Genomic DNA, 21466 nt, shown 5'->3' on the forward strand with positions numbered 1-21466 from the left:
GTGATGATATCCACGCAGAAAATAATAAGGAAAATGACAATTGGTCATTGATTTTACATTCCCCCCCCCCCCCAGTCCCTGATAGATTATTTATAAATATCAAGTAAATTATATTAAACTTGACAATTAACTATGACGTCATTGGTCACACACAACTTAAAAGCTAATTTTTTTAGTTTATTTAACAATTTTTGCGTCAAAAAGCCCACTCCAATATTTTTAAAAGGTAATCATAAAAGCCCCACACATACCCGAAAAAAAAAAAAGAAAAAAAGAAAAAAGTATCATACAATTACTAACCTAGGATTCCTAAAATTTGTTCCTTAAAATGAGTGTAAATTTTAGATGAAGACAGCTCGTTTTATCTTTCCCACTTCCTTTTAAGACCTTCCCTTCAATATACACACTCCATAGATGGTAGCAACTTTAGGGGTTGTGTGGTTGAATCATAAATTTAGCAAAGAAAATACAAAAATGTGAGAAGAAATAAAACAAAAATTTAACTTATATTTTATTTATATATATTTTTTTCACTTTTTTCACTATGTTTTCTGGTTCTTACCAAAATATATGATCCAAATACAACATAAGAATAATTGTAATTAAGTTGAAGTATGGCAAAATTTATTAAATAGTTCAAAGTATCTAGGAAGGTCATGTGCATGTTGTAATATTGAGCGCTTCATATTATTGAACAGATACCTAGTCATGTAATAAGTCGAACCAAACATGGTTGGATATTTCTCTTTCACTAGGGTTTATGTGAGGATTTCATCAAAAATAGATTTTTGGAAATAAGATTGTAAACGAGTCGAGTCGAACCGAATTTTTGATGTTCAAGTTCGTTTATTAAGAATTAGTCAAGCTCGAGCTCGAGCTCAAGCCTGAACCGAGCTCTAGTCGAGCTTAAAAAATCGAGCTCCAACTCGACTTGTCAAATATTTGTTGAACTCAAACTCGGCTAGAGTTCGCACGATTACATAAATGAGCTAAATTCGAACTGGAGTTTGAAAAAAAATTAAATTTAAATTAATTTACTTATTAAGATTAAAAAAAATACAAAATTATAAGTAAAATATATAATAATACGTTTATTAATAATAAATTTCACCAATCAAATATGTAAATTTACACAAACACCAAATATAGATAAAAAAAATAAAATAGATTATTGAAAATTTATTTAATATATTATTAAAAATAAATATTAATTTATTTATTTTTATGTTCACAAACCTTATAGAGCCAAACTTAAAATTGCTTGAGCTCCGCTCAATTAATAAATAAGCCTAAAAATCAAGCTCGAGCTTATTCATTTAGTAAAAGTTAGGCTCAAATAAATTTTAAACGAGCCAAATTTAAACTATTTATAAACAACTTAATTCGTTTAAAAACAACTTAATTCGTTTACGACCCTACTTGAAAGTAGTTAAAAAGAGGGAAAAAACATTTTTTAAAAAAATCCTGTGTTCTATCAAAGCCACATCTGTGACATCATGAAAAACCGCTTCCTCTGCCAGGCTGGATTGCATATATGACATACCATGGAAAATTCAACATCCAATAAAATAATATACATTCGCCATATTGGAGCAATCTGTAAAACTTTGTAGTAGTTTTCCAAAGGGCATTTTCACAAGAACTGACAATTCAAGTCTATCAAGTTAGTTTACAGTTTTCAAGTCTGTCAAGTTATTATCAGAAAATTCCATCCCAGTAAAGTAACCAAACACCTCCTTAGAATTCAGCAAACAAATTTACACTGTACAAGAAGTCTTCCTTCACGCCACTTCCAAATGAAAGTGAAATGAGAAATTTCATATATGAGTTACCGACATACAAACATCCCAATGAATGGGATTCAAAACGTAGTTCTGTGATACACAGTTTGTATTATGTACAACATTGGAGTGCCTTTTGTGACACCGATTGATGATCCATTTGTGACACCGATTTTGTTTCCTCGTCGTCCAATAAGAGTACAAGAAAGCATCAGCTCACAATCTTCTCCAAGGAAGGTGATGCATAGAGAGTAAGAACAAAGGCGGATTGCAGCAACAAGGATTATAGCAGAATAACAGCTACTGTAATCAGCACTGTTATTGTACAAATTGAAGCCTGCAATAGTCATCACACTTCGTGTTAAACTATATATATAAAGGGCGGACAAAAGGAGAATGTACTACTTTGTGTTGTATTATTGAAACTCCCGTAATAACCCATAGCAGCATGCCATGTCACATTACTGTTTGGATTCTGAGTCATGTCTGTTTGGCAATAGCTAAAAAAGTCACATTTTTTTCTTAACTTTTTTGTCATTAGTGATTTTTTCAGGTTTGTCTAACCTAGAAGGATCTAAAGACAAATACTGAGGTTTTCTAGAACAAAGCATGTATAAACAGTCAACATCATCTTCAATGTGAGAACAGAAAATCTACTGATAGTCCGTGACAATCCCAGAAGGACATCTTGCCCTAGTCGCATTTTACCTCTGCCCTAAAAAATTTCAATTTCATTTATAATGATGAAGTTATAAATATTGGTACAAAAGCATGATGTATTATAGCAGAGATCAGAAATTGAACCAACGGTTTAGAGGAGATGAGTAGTAAATAGATGCAACTCCTGAATGTGCATGCGTGCAAGATAATAAAATTAATCCATGGGGAATAAGAATGGAAGGGTCCTTTCCCCAATGCCAAAATCAAAATGGAGAAAAATACACTTATGAACAAATAAACACGAGCAAGACACTTACAGCAACTGCATTAGCAGCAAGTCCTCCTCGTTCCCTGGGATCCTTGTGGTAGTATTTCCCGAAGTAAAGAATTGTGGCATAATACCACATCAGTGGAAACACAAACCCAAGCAGAAAACTGTTAAAGGAAGATATAAGTGCATGTCGGGGGGGGGGGGGGGGGGGGGGGGGGGGGGGAGAAGAAGAAGAAGAAGTGGGAAACTCACGAGAACCATCCTATTCCACAGCCACAGCAAGGAAGGCGTTTGTCAAACTTTCCCAATTGGTTATTTTCCACATCTCTTATAAGGACGTAGTTTCCACTCTGTTGCTCCCTGACATCAGTTGATAACCCTGTGTTCATGAAAAAGCTATCAATCACCTAGCCTAGTAATGCCTGATAATAGGAAATACATTTTGCCACAACTCTTAAATGATAATAATAATTCTAAAATCTAATGTTCAGCAATAAAACCAGAGTTATACCAATGATGAACCATAATAATTGAGACATTTCCCACACGTTAATTGTATGCCTAACAGAATCGTATTTCTTTTTACTCAATGTTATTTGGTCATATCCAAGTAATTCTTTAGAATGAGAGGAATAGGAGATCTTTTGACAGTAATGAGAGTTTGATTTGTAGCTTTAAATGATTTGTGCTTTTCTACTTGTATTTGTGGCTTAGAGATATTTTTTCAATTTCCTTATGTGGTTTTCTCGACTTTTTGGGGCAGTTGTACATCCCTGTAGATGTATAGGAGAATATACTTATTGTTTTTTCTATACATCCGGTGTACAATGTTACACCCCATTTCGTGGCACTTATTTTCTAGTAAAAATTTTACTAGGCACGATAGGAGAATGATTGGCAGCTCACACAGGTACATATGGAAAATGAAAACTCAAGGTCAATTAGGTCATGTCATTTCACATTAATCGTTCATCGACAATGGCTACAAAGTATCTGTAAACTATTTTACTATAGTTAAATACACAACTCCGACAGTAAAATGATCAAGAATGATCAGAAAATGCTAAAACTAACAATCAATAATGCCAGAAAAAAATCAGAAAATGATAAGACCATTAATACTATGAATGGTTGATGGTGGGTGGACAAACTGTGCAGCCTTCTGGGAAGCTGCGATAGGCACTGAGCTGGTGTATGAACACCAAAGGTATAGAGAGAGAGAGAGAGCAAAGCTACTAAGCTTGTCGGTGAGAGGAAAGCATTCTGGGTAGATACACTAGGGTCGCACACTAGGGTCGCACGCTTGACTGAAGAAGAAAGGTGACAAGTGGCTTCTCCTTTTTGGCCCAACAATTTGAAGATAGCAGCCACCGCAAAGGCGTCGAATACTCAGAGGCCTAGGGGCCTCAGCAGCTACAACAGTGGTTAGGTGAGCTCCTCCACTACTCGGACATAGTCTGGAATTGTCTTACTGTAGAAATTTCTCTCTAAAAGACCGGTAAAGGCCTTATTGAAAAATGGGATGGGCCATCTTGACAAAGATGAACCCTTAACCTTAGACACCAAGTCACTAGACTCCAGTGATCACGCAAGAGGGTCACAGGGTCACAAATGTTCCATAACCGTGGCACCAACCCCAAGTTCTTACGTTCTGCACCCCAACCTAGGTAGGCTTGATAGCATTATTAGGGTACCTTGTAAAACCAAGTATAGATCGTAGGAGATGTGCGTTTTGATGTAAAACCCTCGGCTGACCCGAGGAAAGACATCGAAAGGAACACAACGAGATGAGCATGCTTAGTCGAAGAATGAGCGTGCTTGACACGTCTTGAGGATTAGTCTTGGAGGTGAGGGATGGAGGCATAAGAGGGACACACATGAGTGGAGAAGTGCTCAATCAAGTCGAGGGTGACAAGCATGTCATCTTCAAGGCAGAGAAGGCAATTCGCTTGGCCTGGCCAAAGGGTGCCCCAAGCATGCCTAATCAAGCAGATTAGGATTTGCCTCTTGAGTGTCCCTCGGCACCTAGGCATGATGCTATGTTAGCCTTAGTCAGCATAGCTCCACCATAGAGGGGAGCATGTGGAGGTACTTCATGGGTCCACATGTCATCTCAAAAGGCAGATACGTGGATCCAAGCCTTTGGAGATGATGAAACGGTGACTATGTGGCACATAGGAGAACCTACTACACAGACCCACAACCACAATAAATATAAAATGCTTTCCAACAACAACACAAAGCCCTAGGAAGAAACAAACATAAAGCACAAAACATGCTTGCAGTCCATTACCCCATGTTCGTACACCAATTCAAATAAATGTTAGTTAGAAACATGACAAACATATTCATTTAATAAACTATATGCTAATCATAAAAGGGGGAGTTTAATTGCATTGGTTGTATTCCATAGGCATTTGAACGGGCAAACAACTTCCAATCAAGTTTATGTAAAATAAGAATGACAAAAGGCTTGTCAAAGAAAGAATGAGTAATTAGATTGAAATAGCTGCAAATGAAACAATTTCCTACACTTTAAAACTAAATTTATACCAATGTCATTGAGAACAAAAAACACACGTTTGAAATTGTTATGCATAACACATAAAACATATACATTTCCATAAAACTCCCCAAATAAAACCCATCACTTATCAGAAAGATGATACTACAACATTAGCCACCATAAACTACAAAACCAAGGTCCAATACAGCATCACTACAAATAAAACTAATCATAACAACAACACAGCAGCAGCATTAACTACACTCCTAGAATTTACATTGAAGTGTCTACAAACATGCCAAGACGAGCCAAACAAAAAATAAAGAAATAAAGAAAGACATGCCAAACACACCAGATCCTAGTGTAAGTGTTCTGCAACCACTCATGCAGAACCACAGAATGTGCTTTGCCATTGCAAACCCTTCCAACGATTATTTTGATATAGATTCTTGAATATCACCCAAATTTCTATCAAAATGAAAATGTTATGTCTATCACTACCCAGTCCACCAAGCAAGTTTGCATGCAACCCATTAACCAGCATGAATTGGCTATGCAGATAAATAAATGTTTTAGGGTGCTCCTATAAGAAAATGCCATGCAACTTTTAAGATGAGGCCCTAAGATCTTTCAGAAAACTAGTAATGCTGTAAGCAAACAGTAGGCTATAACGAAGGGTGCAATAAAAACCATATATCAAGGCAAGTTGAGTACTCTGATCCATGTATCCAAAGGTAAAGAATTAGGCAGATTGTGTCACAAGCTCCTCCGATTCTTTTATAGCACCTGTTACATAAAACATAAACTAATTAAAGCAACTTTTGTAAAGATAATAGATTATATTTATACTAGGATGATATGAAGTTTCCAAGTCAATAAAACCTAGAGCATAAGAATGAAAGCTCATTTAGACTATAACCTCCACATTATAATATAAGACACTTGCAAAAAGATGACAAGGGTTATGAGAAGACACAAGTGCCCCATTAGAAAATAAAAGGAATGGAAAAAAAAAAAAAATGACTTAAAAATTAAGCCAGAATTCACACTAACAACAGCATTGCATTACATAGGAATAGACCCTAATTGTTCATGATGATAGTTTCATTTATAATGATATCTGTTGCAAGGTGTACCACCCACATAAGCCACCAACTGAACAACCTAACTATCCCAAAAATGGCAGCTCTTTGCTGCAGCAGTGCAGAAGCGTCAATAAAGCAGGGTTATAGGGTGATCTTATTTTTCCCTAACGGACCATGTGCAAGTTTGCCCCAAACTGCTTCAATCAAAATTTCATTTCTTACATTTAAAGCAAAATTTACGCCTCGTTACCAATATGGTGTTGATTACTTCTCCAAAAGTGCTCCCTTTATTAGGGAAAAAGATCAAATATATGATCTGATCCTAATAAAGATGCAAAATCTTGCCATCATTTGACCATGGAAGCATGACTTCTAGTGAACAAATTATGGCGTAGCTCTATCCAATATCTCATTTCATCATTTATGCCCCCCCCCCCCCCCCCCAAAAAAAAAAAAAAAAAACCCTCATCCTTTATTAAAAATCAAACAAAAAAAAGGAGGGACTTCAACCAAAACCCACAAAAAGCTGAATCAGAATTACATGAAATCAAACAAGAACAGCTCCAAAGACTACCGGGTAAGCATGTAACACTAACAATTCTATCAAAACAAGAAACCCCAATTCACATCCCTTTCAATTAAAAGAAATAAATCAGGAAAACTTGTAAACAGCTTCCTAAACTCCCAAACCAAACATTCAAAACAAAACCCATGATTTATGCCACAAAAAATCTCTAATTAAACACCCCCCCCCCCCCCCCCCCCAAAAAAAAAAAAAAAAAAAAAAAACCCCTCATCCTTCATTAAAAATCCAAATTAAAAAAAAATAAAAAAAATAAAAAAGAAGAAGAAGAAAAAGACTCCAACCAAAACCCACAACAAGCTGAATCAGAATTACTTGAATCAGATATTCCAATCTTATACACCCAAACAAACAAAAAGATAATCAAGAAACAGAGAGAGAGAGAGAGAGAGAGTGCCTGTGTGAGGTTTCGAAGAAAAGCAGGAGAGAGAAGGAAGGAAGGGCGATGAAGAAAAAGCAGCTTCAGAAGAGAAGTGCTTCTTCAGTCACCCACGAACTGAAAAGACACACCCCCCCCCCCCCGCCCGCATACCACACACACTGCACTAGCTCTCTCTCTTCTACATGAACAAGAAAGCTATCGGGTATGGTAAACGCCGTCGTTTGTGTTGTACTTTCCTAGCCCTATTTGGGTAATCTGAAATAGACAGGGCTGCAATCGGAGTCTTTTCCCAATATAAGCTTTTTTTACATTATATTTTTAAAACTATACCAACTTCTGACGGAATTTTAAAATTAAGTTAAAGCGCCTTTACTATTCGCGCTTTTACTGTTAGGAGCGTAAAAGTAGATGAACAGAAAAATCGTTATTACAAATAGCGACTTTGATTAAGAAGTCGCTGTTCCGAATAGCGCTTCTAGGGTTAATTTTTTTCCCAAAGAAAACGCTGTTAAGAACAGCGCTTTTTACACAAAACTGTTTTGTCAGAAAACGCTATTTCTAATAGCGATTTTACACAAAATTTTTTTGCCATAAAAACGCTATTAAGAATAGCGATTTTAACATAATAAACGCTATTACAAATAGCGATTTTAACAGAAATTTTTTTTTTCGCCCAGCGTTTTTAACATAAACTTTGTTGGAATAAAACGCTATTTTCAAGATAAAACAAAAGAAAAAAACATAAAATATATTTTAAAAAATATATTTACACTATATATTTTAGTACTTGGCTTTACTAAAGCCATTATCATGTTAAAATATGTTTTTTTTTCTTTTGTTTTTGTTTTTGTTTTTGTTTAGAATGTGTAATTCATAAATTTTACATAATATGAAAAAAAAACCTCTTTTCATATATTAATTTTACATACTATTTTTCATATATATAATTTCAAAATCATATTCATGTAGATATTATTAAGCCAATCATGTTCATTTATTTAGCTTTACTGAAGTCGTTGTCATGTTACATTTTTCATTTTTTCTTTTGTCTTTATTTTGATTTAGAAAATGTAATTAAAATTTTTTTTTCGTCTTCACTAAAGTTGTTTTCATGTAAATTTTTTTTTTGCTTATTGTTTTGTATTTGTTTTGGGTTAGAAGGTGATAATGTAATTAATAATTTTTTTTTTGCTTTACTAAAGTCGTTTTCATGTAATTTTTTTTTTCTTTTGTCTTTGTTTTGGGTTGGAAGGTGTTATTTAGAAAATTATTTTGGTTTTACGAAAGCCGTTTTCATTTAAACATACATACTCCCTCCGTCCCATAATATTAGTCCCTTATTCTATTTTTCATTGTCCCAAAATATTAGTCCCTCTTCAAAAATCAAGTACAAAAATAATATAAATTTCCCATTTTGCCCTTCTTTTAAATTTATAAATAATATAAAAAGTACAATTATGACATTGATATTCTCAAAAAAGTGTACTATCAAAGGGTAATTTTGGAAAACCAACTTTTTAAAAGTACAATAATTGTACTACCAAAAAAAGTTGGATTCCCCAAAAGGGACCATTATTTTGGGACGGAGGGAGTATATATTTATTCTTTTGTTTTGGGTTAGAAGGTGAGAATGTAATTCAGAAAATCAGTTTAGTAAACCAGTTTAGTAAAACTGTTTTGTACCCGTTTTCATTTATAAAATTTATTTTTTTGTATCGTCTTTGTTATGGGTTAGAATGTGATATGCATGCTGTACAGTTCGAAGCACACCCACACACTGTGCAACTCGACGAGCAACGACGAAGGGTGAGACGCGAAGACCACCGCGGAGTAGGCCAAGAAGACAAAGGCCACAGCGAGAGCTCCTAAAATAAATTTTCTCAACATTTTTGTAATAATACTTAATACATAATATACGAAGTCAGTACTTTACAAAATACTCATACGGGCATGAAAACAACATAACTGAAGTTGCAAATGTAATAGTTTTCAGTTACATAGGTAGTACAGACATAATTCTCCCACAAAAATACATTATGGACACCATGAACTGAACACACATTACATACATCCTGGACACTCTTAACTGAACACACAATACATAAACATAACAGTTAGATAGACAAACACCTAATTCATGACCTAATATTGCATATTAATAGCCGTAACATTTGACAGACACAATACATAAACATAAACTTAAACATAAACATAACATAACATAACAGTTATACTTACTCTAACACAGACATTACATATTAATGCAAGTTGTTATATTGCCGAAGTGTAGACATTAACACCTAATTCGCGCTTAAATCGGCAGGTGGCTCAGAGTCTGAACAATCCGAAAGCTCAGCGTCAGAGACAAGTTCAGGATCCTCCATGATAGCCTTGATAGCCGCAACATTTGGTTCTGTTTTGTTCTTCTGGGCATCCTTCTTAAGTATGAGTAGCTGCATATCGCGGGCCAATCTACGACCCATTTGAGAAATCTCACGTTGTAGTGTTTGACATAGTCGATCAACATTATCAGGATCTTCCTTTTGGATCTCAACAGAACGTGCTTTTGGCACCTTCAGTCGTCTTTCCCGACATAATCTTTCGTTTTGCACTCGCTCTATAAATAGTGCGGGCCACGTAAGAAGTCTAGCCTTTGCATAACCATATCCTGTTTGATTTTCTGATGGATCCTCCACCAAACCACATGGATCTCGATAGTACTTGGGCATGACAAAATGTCGCTTCCCAAACCTATCATGATAAGCACAAGAGGCATCCAAGAAAGGAAATGGTGTTTCATCTTCAGCATCGCCACTTCTCCTTCCCCCTCCTCGTCGTGAACTTTCACCCCTTTGCAAGTTCCTACCACCTCTGTGACTCCCACTCCCTCCTATGAACCATGTAGCCATGCTAATTTTTTAAAACAAATGAATGATAATTTCGTAGGGCGAAATGAGTTGTAAGGTTGTGTCTTCACCTTTACTCGTTTATATAGTTGATTATGAACGGATAAATGAGAATCCCACATATATGCATGCTGACTGTAAGGTAAATACATGCTGACTGTAAGGTAAATCAATGGATTCACTGTTGCCATGTGACTTTCTGAATTGAGAATCCCACATATATCAATACGAGATGAGTTGTCACTGTAACAAAAAAGTCGAGAAAAAAATAGAGAAAACCAAAGCATGTGCACCAAGTCACATGACTTCACAATCCATCTGCATATACGAACAAAATAAGGGCATGCTGACTGTAAGGTAATTCAGTGAATTCACTGTTGCCATGTGACTTTCTAAGTTGAGAATCCCACATATATCAATAACAGATGAGTTGTCACTGTAATAAAAAAAATCGAGCAAAAAATCGATGAAACCAAAGCCTGTGCACCAATTCACATGATTTGACCATCCATCTGCATATAAGGACAAAATAAAGGCATGCTGTTTGTAAGGTAAATCAGTGAATTCACTGTTGCCATGTGACTTTCTGAGTTGAGAATCCCACATATATCAATAACAGATGAGTCGTCATTGTAATACAAAAAATCGAGCAAAAAATCGAGAAAACCAAAGCATGTGCACCAAGTCACATGACTTGACAATCCATCTGCATATAAGGACAAAATAAAGGCATGCTGACTGTAAGGTAAATCAATGAATTCACTGTTGCCATGTGACTTTCTAAGTTGAGAATCCCACATATATCAATAACAGATGAGTTGTCACTGTAATAAAAAAAATCGAGCAAAAAATCGAGAAAACCAAAGCCTCTGCACCAAGTCACATGACTTCACAATCCATCTGCATATACAGACAAAATAAAAGCATGCTGACAGTAAGGTAAATCAGTGAATTCACTGTTGCCATGTGACTTTCTGAGTTGAGAATCCCACATATGTAAATAAGAGATGAGTTCTCACTGTAATAAACAAATCAATAAAACCAAAGACTGTGCTCCAGGTCACATGACTTCACAATCTATCTGCATATACTGACAAGTCTCTCCACGATTTGACTACTTAATGTGTGAAAAAATGAAGCTTATGAAGCTTACGACCCGCTATTTGTATTTCATTGAAAAGTATGACTATTTGAATTGTTCTTGTCATTTGGGAAGCTATTCACCGACCTACCTGTTATGTTTTATGTGTTGTTGAAGGCGGTAGTTCGATTCACCGAGTTTAGTTTTTTGTCAACCCCTTATTCATTACCGGAGTCATCATTTTTACTGGACTTTCAAGAATTGGAAGGTGACTCTTTCTTTTTTCCCGATGGATATTGAAATTCGTTGTAATTTCATCCCTATTTCAGCAGCCCCAGTTAAGGGAACCTTTTCTCCGAGTTGCCTGATCTATGTTATGTGTTTTAAGTATTCACATAATTGAACATACATTAATCCATTCATTAATCCAAAACATTCATTAACAAATTGCAATTCAATAAAGAAAGTCATGAACTCATAAATGTGTACTTATAAATGTAGTTATTTCATAAACTTCAGGTTCATAACAAAAATACTTGAAACACATCCGTACGTTAGACCAACAACAACATTGTCTTACACTCCAGTAACGAACATATGAAAGATAACGGTGTTTGATTTCTTATTCCTCATCTGACATGTAGTAGTCAGAGAGATATTTTTCATTGTTTAAGACATTATTTCGCTCAACCATTGTCAAATCTCTGTTGCTTGCTTCTGCCATTTCAGTGGCTAGCTGAAGCATGAAATGTCGACATCTCCGCATCAACATCCTGCTGTTCTCCTTCTTAATTCTGCTTACTGCTTTTTCATAGTCACTCACATTTCGTCTAGCCATGGTCAATGAACGACGATGAGGTACCGGTGCCCCAAAGTTACGTAGATCATTATACAATCCTTCTTGCTTCGTTACCCTGAACGCCCATTCTGCTCGGATACCAGCATAATAATCCTTCGGACTCGAGTACTTTTCGCTCTTGTAGTCATACATAAATGGAGGTAGCAGCCACACTTTCGGATTTATTTGCCGGCGTGAACTTCCTGCACCTCTTGAAGACATTGTTAATAAAATTAAAAAAAATAATAATAATAGTAATTGTATATATATTACTATTGTTATGACTTCAACAAACATCATACTGGGGTATTTATAGACATCATAGTGGTGCTAGGGCACTATGGAATAAGTGATACACGTGATATTATTTGATGTTATTCATTTCATGTAATTTTGATTACCCGTGACTTTGTGTACCTGTGATGTAGTCACGGACGTGGTTGTAAGATAAAATCATAATTGTAGGCCATAGAATCACAATGCAATCCCTTCATATTCGAGCAGTGCGTTGTCAAATAAAACAAAATGTAGTGAGTTGTCACATCGCGACATGAAACTATTTTGTCATGCTTACTTTTGTAATACAATAAGTAGTCACTTGGAATTGACGATTTCAGTACGTATAGGTGTTTTCGAGAAATTATAAATGAAATCGAAAAATGAAATTTTCTTTATATTAAAGTAATATTGTTCATAAACTATCATTGTTTTTCTCACCAACATAATAAAATGGTCACCTGGTAGGTAAACATGATTGGAACTTTGGTGCCTGTATTTTATCTTATTTTCAGTTAATGAACTTCACAGTCATCCGATTTTTATTGTCATTACACAACCGTCCATCATATTTTTTTACCAACATAATAGCATTTTCTGCTTCTTTTCACAGTCGTAATAATGTGACTTAGATGAATTCTGAAATGTGCGGAAAAAACAAAGCATGTAAGTTGCACTGCAGAAGTCACATGCATCACGTAATGTCAAGAAAAAAGTCACAACGTATACAAGCATGGCAAAGTAAGAAAGTCACATGCATTACTGCATCACTGCATAAAGTGACATGCAGCATTGCATCACTGCACAAAGTCACATGCAGTGATGCAGTGATGCACAAAGTCACACGCATCATTGTATCATTGCACAAAGTCAGATGCATCCCTGCATCGCCGCACAAAGTCACATACCTCCTACCTACTGTGCCCATTGGAATTATGCACAAAGTCACAGGCATCACTGCATCTGCGGCACAATAGCCGATGCTACAGGCCGTTGATTCGTTCATGACTGCACAAAGTCGAGTCCTGACAGCCGAATGCACTGGATAAGGTCAGTGGCATGCATGTGATCGAACAGGAAATTGCATACATACAGCTACCATGTGTATATATGGTATAAATATCGTAGCATACCACAACAAAATTTTTACAGCTATTTCTAGCGATATCATCATGACATATACGGTGGTTGATCTATATTCAGCAATGGGTCGCTATTGGGTTGCAGATGGAGATGAATTTCAATACCCATTAAATCCAAATTTGCGTTACTCACGTGCCACCGTCAATACCATGAGAGCTGAGTGGGAATTTCGCAAAACTCGAGCAAACGTTCTCGTTAAGCTATGCCGTGAAGTTAATCTTAAATTTCCTCGCTGGTTAGCCATGCGTATGCCAACTGACACTCCACAGTCGTTACAAAGGGCATTGCATCGTATCCGCGACGAGGTTAATCGCATGACCCAACGTTTGCAAAGGTCCGGACTAATGAAGACCACAAATGAGCGTGCCGAAGATGGGTTAATGGATGATGCACACCAGTACTACGCCTGGAGCATGGATGTTATGTATGAATCTGATATTGAGATGTCAGATGATGATGATAATGAATGAAATTATTTGGATGAACGCCCAGGGCATTTCTGTAATGCATGCAATTTGTAATGCTTATCCATGACTTATCAATGAAGCGAGATATTTCAATTATTTTTAGCCTTGAACAAACATATTTTTTATAGCTTCTTTACACGTTTTGTTCAAACCAAACGCGTTTGTAATTTATGTTCTCCTAAATTACGGATAATGAGAGGGGGGTAGAGATGTGAAACAGATTTGTGTGATTCATCAATATAAATAAGAATAAAAAATTGTGAAATTATAATTGCGAATAAATAAGTATGACACTTATATCAGCTGTACAAGTTTGACACATACAAACAAAAAAAAGAAAAAAAAAAAAACCTATATAGTCCATATCGCAACCGCTAATGCCCTAACCTGCCCCCAGTCCCACAACCCCGACCGTGGATCTCCCTCATCGGTCTCCTACGGTAGACTCTCTGAATATCTGGCACTCTCTCCCCTACATGTGGCCCTCCACTGACTGCCTGTGGAGCCTGTGAGTGTGAGTGTGACCCCCCCTCTCCTGCATCTGATGCCCCTGATCCTGCCTGTGCCTGTAGATCAGATACTGTTGTGAGCTGTGAAACTCCCACTCCCTCGTCTGGTGCAACTGTATCACGATCTGCAGCTGGACCCCGACCTCTGCCTCTGCCCGCACCCCGACCTCGGCCGCGACGTCCCCCACGACCATACCCTCTCCCTCGCGCTCTGGGGGGGGCTCAATATGGGCCTCATCATCAATGTGGGAGATGTCAGTGAGAACTGCATCATGTGTACTCCTAGGCGCGGTCGAAGTAGTCCCCATAAAAGCAGGTGGTAACTGGGTGGGTGGGGTAGCAACATCATGCATGAACCGGGGCGCGGTCGAAGTACTCCCCAGAAAAGTAGGCTGTAACTGGGTGGGTGGGGTAATAACATCATACATGAAGCGGGGCGGTGACCAATCAAGGTCAGGGTCAGCATGCTGGGTAAGATGTACGTGTGGGGAATATGGAGAAATGTATGGGGTATCATGTGGTGGGGTGACTGAAGTCGAAGGACCTGCTGTGGCTGGCGCTGAACTGGGAGGCACTGACGTGGACGGGACTGATGTGTCTGGAGCAGTTGCTGCACTGTGTACACCGTAGTCTCCAAAATGCAGACGATCTACCCGATGGGCATGCTGGATCCCCTCGTACAATAACTCTCTGATCTCTACAAGGGCCTGCAGACCAAGCTGTCCATCACGTCTGAAAATGGCGTCCTCAGCCAAGTGATATGACCTCCCAGCTCGAACCACCTGGAAAAAAAATCAGATATATTAGGCTATAGTTGACTGAAAATAATCAATTATGATATTAACAATTATCGGAGATATAGTACGATACTCACCAATGCCTCGAGAGAAGGCCCAACTCCCTGATATCCGGCCTCGGACAGGTGGCTCGGATTATCGACAAGTAGGTGTGTATGTCGCCGATACCACAACATGTAAGGGTCAGGAGAGGGGAGGACCCAATCGCTCCAGTCAGCCTGTACAATAGTGTCGCGACGGGCATCCCACAACTGTATGTATCGCATATGATGCTGACTCCAGTCAGTGCTGGCTCGGCCACGTCTATCCGTCGCATGCAACCGCCACTCGATGTCACACCGATCCGGCACGGCCTGGACCCGACCAAACTGTCGGAGGACACGATCAGGGAGATGCCACTCAACCACGTCAAAACAAATGAGTGGTACTCTCGCCATCCATATATCCTCACCTAGGCGGCAGTAGTCTGGGAGCGTCTGGAGGACATCAGCATAAGGCTGCCAGATAAACTACAATAACGACAAGTCTGTTAAAAATCGCTCATAAACATATACAGTCCATATGACAATTAAAATTTAGGTATTTAAATTTGATACCTCGCCGTCTATCATCCGGTCAAGCTGGTCTCTATACACGACCACTACGTGGGTCGATACGACCTCGTGGCTCATGTTAACCCTCCACAGGCTACCTCGAGGTTCGGCCGGCATCTGCATGTCTCCCTGCCCGATGGGAACCTCACCAGGAGCAACTAGTTGCCGCCTAGACGGGGCAATGCGAATCAATCTCTCCCACGCCCAAATCTGCAATAGTTTGAACGCAATTACAATACTGATATATGCCATACAATATGAATTGACATGTAATAAAATTCTTACTAACCTGTAGCAAGACAAGGGGTCCTCCGATCTGAGTCACACCCACTTGAGTGGCTCGACATAACATCCTATACAAGCATGCCAAAGCCGCGGCGCCCCAGCTGTACTAGCCGATGACGTCAATGTCTCTCAACAGTGGCAAATACATCAACTTGAGCAGGTTCTGTGACTTATCAAGGAGAAGTACCCCCCAAATAAGCCACAGAATATATGCTCGCGCATGCTGCTGTACTAACTCATCTGCAGCATGATCTGGAAAATCGCCCTGAAAATGCTTCGACAGCCACCTCACCCTCACTCTACCTGCTTGTAAGTCTGCAGGTGTAGGTGCTACTCCCAATAGCTCAGCACATAGCGCTATCCACTGCTCCGTCGTCAATGATGGGTCAAGTCCAGTAACTGCTCGCCTATCAATCCGTAGACCGTATAGGACAGATACGTCCTGCAATGTGACGGTGGCCTCACCGGTCGGGAAATGAAATGTATGAGTCTCTGTGCGCCATCTCTCGACGAGAGCAGTAATGAGTGGGTGGTCCAGTCTGATATGGCCTATACGATATACACCATAGAATCCCGCGCGTAATAGACACTGCAAGACTCTATGGTCCAATGGACGATCCCACAGGCCGGAATCTCCCCGTCGGCATGCCACCACGGTGCGTGACTGGTCCTGCATAACAGAATGAGTATTTTAAATTATAGCATTATCAAGGAAATCAAAAACAAAATGCAGTGTATTTTCATTGTACGCGTAAAGTCCAACAAACGTTATTGCATACTGGGTCCTCCCATATACTGTTAGCCCGATGTGGATGACTCAAAAGGGGGACCTCATCAGGTAGATGTGCCATGAAGCCTATACAGTTGAAAAACAAATACATTTTGAAAAACTGTATTGGTGAGCATGTAATTTAACTATATCAATTAAGCTCAAATTATTATGTACATGACGACTTGGAAAATAAATGTGGTCGATTATTTTAAAAGTATAAATTTGTGTGCCATTAACATGGAAGCAATTAACTAAAATCAGAATTTTGCATATTATGTGCCATTAAATATGATAAGCAATTCAACATAACCTATCGTTATCTATGCTTCGGACTAATATAAAAATCTTTTACAAAGTCATTTTACGATCTCAGTTACATAAGCTTAATAATGACCAATAACATGTGGATAGTTTTTGTATGTCAATATTTACAAACAAAATGGAATGATCATTTTTTTTTTCAAAACTTCATTATTGATTTTGGCATATTTGACATAACCTCATTATTGATTTTGACATATTTGACAAAATTCGTTACATTTATGGCATATTCGACAACTTCATTATTGATTTTGTAATTTTTGTTTTGCAATAAAGTAAAAAATTTGTAAATTACGTACATGTAATTCATAAATTCTAAATGTACAAAATGCTTGAATCAGTCGAAATATTAAAATCTTAAAATGAAAGAAGAACTATGTGATTTTAAATAAAATTCTGTAATAAACATTTTCAATGAAGTAGAGAATAAAAACTATGATAGTTGTAAATTTTGTCAAGCAAATAAAACAATTACAATATATAAAGAATTAAACAACAGAAATGATCTATTACAAATAAAAAATGTTCTATTAAATGTATGACCCCGTTTACAAATAATGAATTACAAAAGAAAAGAAAATGATCTATTACAAATAAAGAATTACAAAAAGATCTATTACAATATGTAAGTATTACATAGTCTTCATCGACCAAGTCGCGCCGGACATGTTCGCCTGTCATGACCTGTCTGCTGGCACTCACTGCAACGAGCGGTCAAACGCCTATCTGATATGTCCATCTCATTCGGAATACGAGACATAGATGCACGACCCCGTTTCACTTGTCGCAGACGTAGTACATTAGGCATTAAAGTCCACTGCGGATCAGCCCAATAATCTTGATGCGGTATTGGATTGAATTTAGTTTCCCAAACCCTCATGTATACAGGAAGCCTATATACTAGATCAACGTACTCGAATGGATTGTCACCGCATTCAGACATTACAGCGAGCATATGAGAACATGGATAGTGTCGTATCTCATATTTCCCACAACTGCACGTGGGTTGATTCATCCGCACAATTTGTGTATTGCGACCTCGTCCATGGCGAAAAGATGTTTGCACCTCAAACACGCGGCGTGGCCTATAAAAAAATTGTAATAGAAACTAATGAAGTTCATGTTTTTAGGTGTAGTTAAATTGACAACATAATAACAATAATTTAATTTATATTACAAACTAACCTGTCATATGATATCAACTTGAAAGTATTTGCCCTTGCGATGCCATCCTCAATAGTTTTTTGCATCTGTCTAGGGTATTGGAACTCATTTCGTACATCTAGTTCAGCTTGGGCTCCCATCTCGTCAAAATATTTTACAAGCCGCCGAAATGTAAATTCAACCATAGCTGAGATAGGTAAGTTCCTTGCACCTTTCAAGATGCTATTGAAGCACTCTACATCATTGCTAGTCAATACCCCCCAGCGATGTCCACCGTCATACGAAAGGGCCCACTCCTCAGGATTCATCTTGTAAACCCAAGTGATGGCTTCTTGGTCAATAGCCTGTATTTGTTGTAAGTAACCATTACACTTTCGTCGTTGATGAGCACTTCCTGCTTTCCATAGAAGTTGTTTCAGCTCCTTATTTCTGAACGTAGTGTTAAAGTTACTACAAACATGTCGAAGGCAGTGCCGATGATATCCAACAAATTGGAGCGAGGGATTCAACCAATGCCGCCTCACAGCAGCTAAAATACTCTCAGCTCGATCGGATATCAAAGTCACTCCCTGTCGGTCCATGAAAATATGTTCCTTAATATTTGAAATGAAGAACGACCAAGACTCCAAACTCTCCTTGTCGACAACAGCAAATGCAAGCGGTAGTACTTTGCCATTGGCGGTGACAATCGTTGCTACAAGCAACACACCAGTGTATTTCCCGTATAAGAATGTACCATCTATGGTTATAACAGGCCTACAATGTCTGAATCCATCGATGACGGGTTTGAAAGACCAAAAAACAAAGTGGAAGACGGGCATAATGGTTGTATTTCCGGTATATCTATGCTTCCAATGCACGATGGTGCCAGGATTAGATGTTTGTAATGCATACATGAATTTAGGCAACATCATATATGATTCATCCCAATCTCCGAATACCATTCTAATTGCCTTTGCCCTTGCATGCCACGCCTTCTTGTAATGTATAGTATAGTTCATGGACTTTTTTATGTCTTCGATGACATTCTTAATGGGCATATCAGGTTCGTTCTGCATACAACAATACCTATGAGTCAGATTATTTTGGTGTGAACACTTTAAATAAACAATGTGTATATAAATGTAAACATTTATTTTGTATACTCACCGCAACTTGTCCCAAAAGATGAGAAGCAGTGTAACTGGAGCTAATATTTGTGTGGTCCCTGTTCGTTCGTGGGTATAAACAATGGTGAGGACCCCTATATTACTTTATTTCAAAAAGCCCATGTCTCTTACTAAGAGATGCACGCAACCACCATCTACAGTCGTGCTTGCAAGCACACACCCAAACGTCTCGCTTGGAGGTTACGACTTTGTACTCTCGATTATTTGTTGCATGGTACAATTTCACAGCATGTATGAGTTGCTTCTTATCAACGAAAACCATCCCTTTGTCCAACTCTGGATTTTCAGCATTCCAGATTCGGTTACGGGGAACGACATCGCGGTTACTAATGTCAAAATCACCACCCATGTGAATGTTTTCAAAGAAAGTGATTTCAGGTCTAGGTGGAATGGGGGCATTTTGAATATCAACGGGAGCATCGACATCATCTTCTTCATCATCATCATCATCTGATCCGCCCAATAAATTTTCTTCATCACACATTTCATTCTCATCATTGTCTAGGGCGACATCAGGACCGTACATGTCACTGTCAGCAAACTGCACAAAATTAACCGTTTCAGCCATATTACCAGCAACTTCAACTGGAGTCGTATGATGGCTATAGGTGGGCACATCTTGGGTGTTATTGTGAAATTCAGTCTCGTATCCACCATGTGAACTTGATTCTCCACCATGACCATGAAATTTCTGTTGTGTGTAGCCAGCTGCATAACATTCATTTGATTCATACATAGGAGACTGAAATGCTGTCGTGTCAACCCCATGTGTCAGCAATGTAGTGAACGGATGCGAATCCATCTGTGTTATATTCGGAAGATTCTGTACAACCTCTTTCTGAATGTACACTTCCAAACAATTTGGTGGTTCAAAATTTCCACCGATACTTAAAACGGTGTTCAACGCCTCATCGTCATTTATCGGTAATATTTTGTATTTGCTGGTTGCTTGCCACTGGCGATAAGGATATCTACATTTGAAGATCAATCGGACTGTTTCCCCGTAACTTGCGACCTTGGACATAAACATCTCCTCCAAATTGCCAAGTGTGGTGCCAAGTTGCACCATATATATCCCTTTCGGCTCAGCATCATATGACACACCTTCATCGGGATCCCGAATTATGTTTCCCTCCCAGTAAAAGATAATTGGAACAGTTGCCATATACTTGCTTCAATGAAACAATAAATATTAAAATATCAACAATATACATATATCGAATTGTACTTGTAAAATAAACATTAAAATTTGCAGAAGCCACAAATAAAAGCAACCCTCTAATTTTTTATCAATTTATATTTTCCAGGGTTGAAGGAACTGTAGAGGTGAAACATTAATTCAATTTGTATTTTGTCAACTATATATTTGTGTCTCAACTTGATTATTACTGTTTATTTTCTCATTTTTTTCACTTATTCTTATTCGTATAACAGAACAGCTGAGATTTCATCTATACGTGGAGTTAGAGATTGTGTCTCATTTACTTCCTATGTGAAGACTCTTATCTTTTCAACGTGAATGTTCTTTGTTGTCATTGCTCTATTGTCTTAATCTAAAAAACACATAACAAGAAGTATACTTGTTGTCTTAATTCTTTCGAATTAGTGGCGAAAAATAAAATAGGTTGAGAGATATTTAGTAGAGGGTGACGCAATTGATTTGGACAATATAAAATACAGGGTGCAAACATTGAGAGAGATTTTTTTAACCTGGTGATGTAATTGTTCAGATTTATGGAAAATATAAGTTAATTTGATTTGCTCCAACTTGTGCCATTCCGGACCTTAATGACAAAGTTATTTCCTATGTGAACTAGTAACCCTCGTCCATTTTTTAGAGGGCATAGAGGCTTTCTTATAAAATTAAAACAACAAAC

The 21466-nt window shown here is 37.8% G+C and overlaps 2 protein-coding genes across 5 annotated transcripts; both read right to left on the reverse strand.

Moving 5' to 3' along the window:
- Nucleotides 1-1717: 1717 nt before the first annotated feature.
- On the reverse strand, nt 1718-7534 carry LOC114316674 (large ribosomal subunit protein eL20z). Of its 4 annotated transcripts, none has more exons than XM_028263354.2 (5): nt 7284-7534; nt 5909-6004; nt 2965-3091; nt 2759-2876; nt 1718-2118 (listed from the first exon to the last, which is right to left on the reverse strand). In XM_028263354.2, the coding sequence occupies exons 2-5, from the start codon at nt 5940-5942 to the stop codon at nt 2065-2067; spliced, it is 333 nt and encodes a 110-aa protein (XP_028119155.1). In that variant the 5' UTR covers nt 5943-6004; nt 7284-7534; the 3' UTR covers nt 1718-2064. The 4 variants fall into 4 exon arrangements, with proteins under 4 accessions (XP_028119155.1, XP_028119157.1, XP_082765043.1 ...); XM_028263356.2 differs by having other exon boundaries at nt 5933-6004; nt 7284-7519; XM_082908917.1 differs by lacking the exon at nt 7284-7534 and adding an exon at nt 6526-6747 and having other exon boundaries at nt 5933-6004.
- Nucleotides 7535-17806: 10272 nt separating this feature from the next.
- Nucleotides 17807-19467, reverse strand: LOC145813603 (uncharacterized). Its single transcript, XM_082909262.1, has 2 exons — nt 18442-19467; nt 17807-18341 (listed from the first exon to the last, which is right to left on the reverse strand). Exons 1-2 carry the CDS (start codon nt 19458-19460, stop codon nt 17900-17902), a joined length of 1461 nt encoding a protein of 486 aa, XP_082765388.1. The 5' UTR covers nt 19461-19467; the 3' UTR covers nt 17807-17899.
- Nucleotides 19468-21466: the final 1999 nt, after the last annotated feature.

The sequence above is a fragment of the Camellia sinensis genome, chromosome 15, assembly GCF_055761805.1.
Source record: "Camellia sinensis isolate YWXY chromosome 15, ASM5576180v1, whole genome shotgun sequence".
Lineage (NCBI taxonomy): Eukaryota > Viridiplantae > Streptophyta > Magnoliopsida > Ericales > Theaceae > Camellia > Camellia sinensis.

What these genes read in the sequence shown, in the direction of transcription:
- LOC114316674 (XM_028263354.2), bottom strand. Translation starts at nt 5,942, where the DNA reads ATGGATCAGAGTACTCAACTTGCCTTGATATATG. An exon ending in TCAACTTGCCTTGATATATG is followed by an intron (nt 3,092 to 5,908) that starts GTTTTTATTGCA and finishes TCATGAACACAG; the next exon opens with GGTTATCAACTGATGTCAGG. An exon ending in TTGCTGCTAATGCAGTTGCT is followed by an intron (nt 2,119 to 2,758) that starts GTAAGTGTCTTG and finishes TGACTATTGCAG; the next exon opens with GCTTCAATTTGTACAATAAC.
- LOC145813603 (XM_082909262.1), bottom strand. Translation starts at nt 19,460, where the DNA reads ATGCCCATTAAGAATGTCATCGAAGACATAAAAAAGTCCATGAACTAT. An exon ending in AAGTTGATATCATATGACAG is followed by an intron (nt 18,342 to 18,441) that starts GTTAGTTTGTAA and finishes ATTTTTTTATAG; the next exon opens with GCCACGCCGCGTGTTTGAGG.